Below are 7,067 nucleotides of genomic sequence, written 5' to 3' on the forward strand. Positions count from 1 at the left end.
ACTGCTCAACAGTCTTAAGACAGAAATCTTGAAAAGATAGACAGGATAACATGCTATATTAACCCCACCAGTGAAATAATCCAACACCATCACGATTCCGATTAAGAGAAGAAAAAAAAACCTTTTCTTTTTCCCCCCGAAACCACTCGCCCTCCGCTGCCCAGGTACCACATCAAACAGTCCCCAGTTCCCCCACGCCTCCAGCTCTGTCCAGTCTCCCCTCACTGATTTCAGAGACACACCGGGGGAGGCCGAGCAGCCGCCGCCACTGTCCCCCGAACGTGCAAATCCATTTCAGTTCGCGTGTCCCCCCCCTTTCCAGCTCGCGTCCTTCTTCCCCGCCCTCACTGGTGGGCTTCCCACGGGGCTCTCAGCTCCTGTCCTCGCGTGGGTCCTCCTCGCCTCCTCCCCTCATCATCTCCTCCTCTGCAGAGGCCAGGAAAGGCAGGAGAGGGATTTAAAAACAAAACAAAAACCCAAAGAAAAAAAAAAATTCCCAAAAAACCAACAGGGCAAATGAAAAAAAAAGTGGAGGGGGGGGGGAAAGTCAACCACCACCGAGCATTCTCCAGTGCCGAGTCCCTCGGTCCCCGCGTGACCCCAAAACATCTGCCGCCGGCCAAAGAAGGCATCACTCACAGTCTTCGCTTTCCTTCAGGGGAGGAAAAAAAGGGGAGGGAAGGGCCGAGGACAAAACCTCCAGGGGCGGGGTGGATTTCCAAAATTTTCTTTCCTCTGTTGACCAAGAAAAACAAAAGCAACAAGAACCCCCCCAAAAAAAACAACTCCACAAAACACCCCCCATCGAGATGGCGATACGAGAGGGGCGAGATTCCTTCAGTTCGCTAGAAGACCAACAAGACGGCTTCTCGCTGGGGATGCAGACTAGTCCGCAAGCTCGTTGCAGGAGGAGGTGGGGGTTTCTTTTAGCAAAGGGAAGGAAATTCGAAGTCGCTTTTTTTGCCATCAACAACATCAGTAACAACAACAAAAGGTCGCCCCTGCCTACCCGCCGCCTCCTCTGCAGAGTCCCCCCAGGGGCCAAGGGGCCCCGGCCCGGGAGGTGGGGGATGGGAGAGCGGAGCAAAAAAAAAAAAAAAAAATCCACAAAAAAAGAAAACCCCACGCCGCCGCGTTCCTCGCCCACGGGGACGCGGCCGCAGCCCGGCCGGGGCCCCGCTCACTTATTTTTTCCTTTTCCTTTTTTTTTTTTCTTTTAACTTTTTCCCTTTTCTCTTTCAACTCTTCATCTTGTCGCTTGTGTTTCCCTCCGTTACGGCCCTTCTGGCCCTTTCTTCTGCTCTGGCGCGCGCTTCCTTCAGTAGGTGAAGACCAGGTTGGAGATGCTGGACTCGAGCCAGTCTCCCGAGATCATCTCGCTCACCTCCGGCGTGCAGTAGTCCGGGAACTCGAAGTGCGAGCCGGAGCCGGGCTCCAAGTTAAAATCCAGGTCCCGGTCCAGCGCCGACGACGAGCTGAAACTGCCCAGGGACATGCTCTCAAAGTTTGAGCTGGGGTGCAGGTCGAGCAGGTCGTCTTCGAACTCGTCGTCGGAAGACGAGGAGCCCGACGACGAGGCGGCCGAGGAGGAGGAGGAGTGCGATGAGGCCGAGGAGGACGCGTGCGAGGGCGCGCTGGACGGGGCGGGCGAGGCGGCGCGCAGGCTGGCGTAGCTGCGGTGGTCAGCGGGCGAGCGGCCGGCGGCCGGAGAAGAGGCTGTGCTGCTGCGGCCGCTGAGGCTCGGCCCGTCGGGCGAGCAGCCCGCGCCCCCCTCCTCGTACAGGCCCAGGGGGTCGCTGGGGTCAGCACCCGCGCCCACGCCGCCGACGGGCGACGATGACGCGCCCAGGCCGCCGAACAGATAGACGCGCTTCACCTTCTTCTCGGCCAGGTGCTTGGCCGGGGCGGCGAGGGCGGCGGCAGAGGACGCCGAGGCCGAGGCGCTGGGAGTCCGCGCCTTGTACAGAGAGTGGTGGTCGGCGGCGGCAGCGGCGGCGCTCAACGGCAGCAGGGCGGCGGCCCCCGCCTGCTCAGAGGCCACGAAGGCGCTGGAGGTGGCGGTCGCTTTGCCGCCGCCCGTTAGGATCAGCTTGGCGTGCGGTTTGCTGACCCCGCCGCCTGCGCCGCCCGCCACTTTGGAGCCGCAGCTCTTTTTCAGCGCCGGTTTGGAGTTGGCGCCGCCGCTGCTCGCGCCGCCGCCTCCTCCCCCCGCGTTGCTGCTCCCGCCACCGCCGCCCCCGTGGCTGCCCCCGCCGCTGCCACAGACCTTGTCTCCCTTCTCTCCAGGCTTGGAGGCAGTGGCGGCCGAGGAGCCGGAGTTGGCGTTGCCAGATTTCACCTTCTTCCTGGGCCGGTACTTGTAGTCGGGATAGTCAGCCATGTGCTTGAGGCGCAGCCGCTCCGCCTCCCGAATGAAAGGGATCTTGTCGCTATCTTTGAGCAGCTTCCAGCGTTTGCCCAGTCGCTTGGAGATCTCGGCGTTGTGCATGTCCGGCGACTGCTCCATGATCTTGCGCCGCTCGATCTGCGACCAGACCATGAAGGCGTTCATGGGCCGCTTGATGTGCCCGCTGGGCGTCTTGCACCAGCTCGGGTCATCTGCCTTGCCGCCCGTGGACGCGGTGGAGCCGGGAGTGGGGGAGGAGGCGATGCCCAGCTCGAGGCCGGCGCCCGAGTCCGAGCTCTCGCCGGCCAGCAGCGCTTCCGTGTTCTCGGCGTTGTTGGTTTGCTGCACCATGGCCCCGGCTCCGCGTGCTCCCACGCGCGCTCACACCCTCGCGGCGGCCGCGGCGCGATCGCCGGGCCTTCCCGGCTCCCGGGGCCAAGCACCAGCCGAGCGGGAGGACGCGCGCGGTGGGCGGGCGGGCCGCCTAACTCCCGGCCGGGAAAAGTCCCCCAGCGATGCAGGAAAGGAGTGATCAACCTTTTGCTGAGGAGTTATAGTTCCCAGCCTGGAGCGTTTCTCCCTCCGATTCTCTCTCTCGCCGCGCTGCAGTTTGGTCTGTCCCTCGGCTCTTGAGTCTGGAGACCGTGCTCAAGTGGAAAGGAGTTTTTTCCGAATGCTGGTTGCTGAAGCTTCCAGTGCAAGTTTTCTCGCCGCCTCCCAGGTGAGTTGGTGTGGGGTTTGGTTTGCTTTTTTTTTTTTCCTCCTTCCTTCCCTGGAGCAGTTGATTCCAGTTCACGAGCGCTCTCGGGAGCTCAGGAAAGCGACATAGTCTCTATCACTTAGTCCCTTTCCTACAATGCAAAGCAAAAAAGACTCTGGCTCCAGGACTCTCTGTGGGAGGAATCGGTCCTAAGGAGTTTGTGCAATTATTTTGTTGCAAGGTATGGAGCCAAAAAGCCTTCATGCAACAGACTGGCATGAATAAATGTATGTTTTCCTCTTCCCTTCTTGCAGAAGGGAGCCGGTAATGGCAAGAGTTCCTCCTGTGCAGACTCTTAAAGAGCGTGCAAAAACTAGAGACTCAGGAGCGAGACAGGCCTCTTTCCCCACACACAGTTTCTCTTGCTGCAGCTTAGAGCAGACCCCAATTCCGCCTCGCGCTTCTTTATCCTTTCACAGTCTTGGCCTCAGCCAATCAGCTGCTGTAACCAACGCTTCCTCGTGCCAAGCCCCTCCCCCCGGCCTCCCATTGGCTTGGAACCCGATGCAATAATAATCTCCGCGTGCAATGAGAAGCTCCAAATCTGACCTCATTCCAATTTACAGAGCAAACTTTTTAAAAGGGTAGAAGTAGAGCTGAGATTTCTGCTGCCTCTTTTTTCCTTTTGCTGTGTGTGTGCGCGCCCGCGCGTGTGTCTTGTGTGTGAAGAGGATGTTAATGCATGAAATTATTAAGGGGAGAGACGGAAATGTATTCTACCCATTATGTTAGATAACAAGGGGCTTTGAGGGGGGAGGGTGAAATACTGTAAATGGAAGCTTTCTGCTTAAAAGCCAAGTGATTATTTTTATTAGTTCTTTTCAGCATTGGAATAAAGAATCAGCCTCTAGTGCAAAATCTGTTCCTCAGCGCCTTCATAAAGCTAAGGATGTGAAAGGAGGGAGGGCAAGCCACAACAATAAATCAATGGATATTGAAAACCATTAAGAAAGTGGTACCTAGACACCTGTCATCACAATTATTTTAACAACTCTAGGTACAGCACAGATGTTGATGCATTGTGTAAATCTGTTCAGAACAATCTTTATGCTATTTGTGAGAGGAAATTTTTTTTTCAATAATTGCTTGCTCTCTTAACCAAACAAGGTTAACTATGGTTATTTAAGATTTAAACTCTTCCATAAATCCTGGATAGCCCAAACAGAGGAGCTTTCTTTTGGAACACATTGGTCCCTGCTCCATAATTACCTCAATTACAGAATTTCCATAAGCTTGTATAGGATGAGAATGGAGAGTGAAGGATGATTTTAGGTTTAATTTTGGAAATGTTTGATTTGCACATTTTAGAGACTGTAGGTTGTCACGCTCTCCACTGCTCTACCCGCCTCCTTTCCTCTTTGTATATGCATCACCTGATTTAAATGGAAAAGGGCAAAGAAACTGTAGAAAGAGGCAGAGGAGTGGTAAGGCTCTGGATTAAGCAAAGATCTAGCTACTAATTTTCTTACTGGTTTTGTAACTTTGGGGATGTGACCCAAAGTCTCAGTTTTCCTCATTTGTAAAATGGGCACACTACGGACTACTTTTTTAGTATCTTTAAGAGAATTCAATGAATTTCTAACTATACATCTTATGTATGGGAAGCCCACGGTTAATGCTTATATATTTCCCTTGGTAGTTCAGACACTAGAGACACTTCTTGTAGAAATAAGTGTTTTTTAACGGACTAAAACAAGATTGGAGTTACTAATGTGAAAAAGAATCAGAAATCATATGTGTGGAATCATAAGGGCACAATAGTGACAACCTCAGCCCTCCTAATGGTTGTTTTAAAAGGAACTCTGTGAAGAATGTGGATGTAAAAAGTGGTCAGTTATTTAGAACACGTTATTTTGGCCCCAAGATTTCTCTCTACCCCAAAGTCTGAATTGAATTAATGAGAAGTTCAGAAATGAGAATTGCATTAAGTAATGACTGCTTCTCACACTATAATAATAAAACTGTTTTTACTATCTTTAGGACAGTGATGGGTAGTCAGACAGGGCTAACCTGGCATTACTAAGGTAGACATTCAGTTCAGACAGAATTAGTGCTAGGTAGACACTTTCTATTTATCTTGTCAAACTTTGAAAGTTTGTAGGGTGACAAGAGGCCCAGGTTGTCAGATTTAGAACTTTATCAGAAACAACACCCTTTGGAGACAGCTAACTGCATCTCTAAGACTCACCACAAGCAAGTTTGGCTTTAGTGACTGTAGGCAAGTACATTTTAACTGTGAGCTATCCAAGTTAATATATTTTTTTTATTTTGCAAAGAAAAACTTTAAAAAGAAAATAAAAAAATTCACCATTTTGTGAAATAAAGCTGAATGTATTTTATGTTTATTGGTGTATACAGAACTATACTGCTAAAATATTTTATCAAGTGGACATTAAAACGATTCTGAGAAGTCTATTATTTATAAAATAAGCATTTTCATCAGAGTAAAATGAGAATAAATGTCATACTTATTTTAGAGATTTGTACCAAATAATGACTTGAGAGTATAACTACTTTGAGATAATTCAGTGTGTTTCTGTAAAGATCACAGCCTTGGAAATTCTGTGGGGCAGTTATGTTTTTTTGTCATGGGGCCAAATAAATTGGAATTGATTTGATAGCAGAGAGTTTATGGTTTAGATATATAGACATACAGATATAGATACATAAATAAAAATATGAATCTAATCCTGTATGCCAGAGGTTTTAAGTATTTAATACGTTATGTGCTGTCAAATTGCCTGCAACTCTTAGTGCCCTATGTACAACTCTGAGCCCTGTCCTGTCCTGAGCAGTCTCACTGTAAACCCGTTGGAGGGTCATCTGTGAGTCAGTTCTAACTCGATGACACACAAGAAGTGGGTTTTAAGAGGTATGGCAAGAGATTGCCGATCTTTCTCTTACGGAGCTGTAGGTAGATTAGAATCATGTACCTTTGTGTCAGCAGTGCAATTCCTAGCCACTAGAGCTCCCTGTTTTTGTGCCATCAAGTTGGAAACTACCCATTGCCAACCCTCTAACCAATTTTCAGAGACAGTAAATCACATGGGAGAAGTGTGCCCATTTTTCTGGTGTGGAGCATCTGCTGGATTCCAACCACATGTCTTTGGGATTACAGTGCACTAGGCCACTAGATCTCCCTTAAGTGCTATTAGTTCCCTTAAAATGTAGGAAAACATGTGACAAATGGCTTTCTATTAAAGAGCCATCTTTCTTAGCGAGCATTATGTGCATCCTGAAATGTATCTGGCCTCTGAATAATAAGATTGAAAAATATTTTGTTTTTATTACCTAACTTCATATGCTTGCTTTTTTTTTTTTTTTTTACAATATTGACATTTTTTTCCCCTTCAAATATCAGATTTTTTGGGTGGTCGCTAGTAAATCAGTACTTAGTGTTCCCTCTGCTGGCTTTGCAGTACATGAAGTATTTCTTAGTGCTACTATTTATGCCATATTAACAGTCAAGATCATTTTGCAAACAAACAAACAAAAAAATCCTTTTTTAGAATAGTAAACTAGTTGTCTTTATTCACAATGCTGTAATACGTTTAAAATCTTGAACTAAGGTCAATACTTTCATTTATTTGATCCTGTTAAACACTGGAATTCTCTTTGAGGTGTAAGTGTAATATCTGTTAATGCATTTCTTTCTCCTGCACTCACACCACCTGCACAACAAAAAGACTTAACATCCATTAAATGCCATGAAGTATGGATGGAAATAAAACTCTGTCCTGCTTGATATATGCCTATACCATATAAGAAGGAGGGCACCTGAAGGGAAATGAAGAAATCTCCTGGATTTTCATTGATTTGCAAGGTTCTGTCTGGTGTAGGTTAGAGAAACTGATTTTAGTTGTGTGTTTAGCCTGGCCAATTAGTTCATATGCTATTAAAATGGGACTGGGTGAGGATGGG

At 48.8% G+C, this 7,067-nt stretch overlaps 1 protein-coding gene across 1 annotated transcript; it reads right to left on the minus strand.

The window, feature by feature from the left end:
• Nucleotides 1–1,318: 1,318 nt before the first annotated feature.
• LOC102867151 (transcription factor SOX-4-like) lies at nucleotides 1,319–2,737 on the minus strand. The gene has a single exon (XM_006888657.1). The coding sequence runs from the start codon at nucleotides 2,735–2,737 to the stop codon at nucleotides 1,319–1,321; it is 1,419 nt and encodes a 472-aa protein (XP_006888719.1).
• Between the last annotated feature and the right edge of the window lie 4,330 nt (nucleotides 2,738–7,067).

This window comes from Elephantulus edwardii, unplaced genomic scaffold (assembly GCF_000299155.1).
Source record: "Elephantulus edwardii isolate Elephantulus edwardi_28Jun2011 unplaced genomic scaffold, EleEdw1.0 scaffold00070, whole genome shotgun sequence".
Classification (NCBI taxonomy): domain Eukaryota; kingdom Metazoa; phylum Chordata; class Mammalia; order Macroscelidea; family Macroscelididae; genus Elephantulus; species Elephantulus edwardii.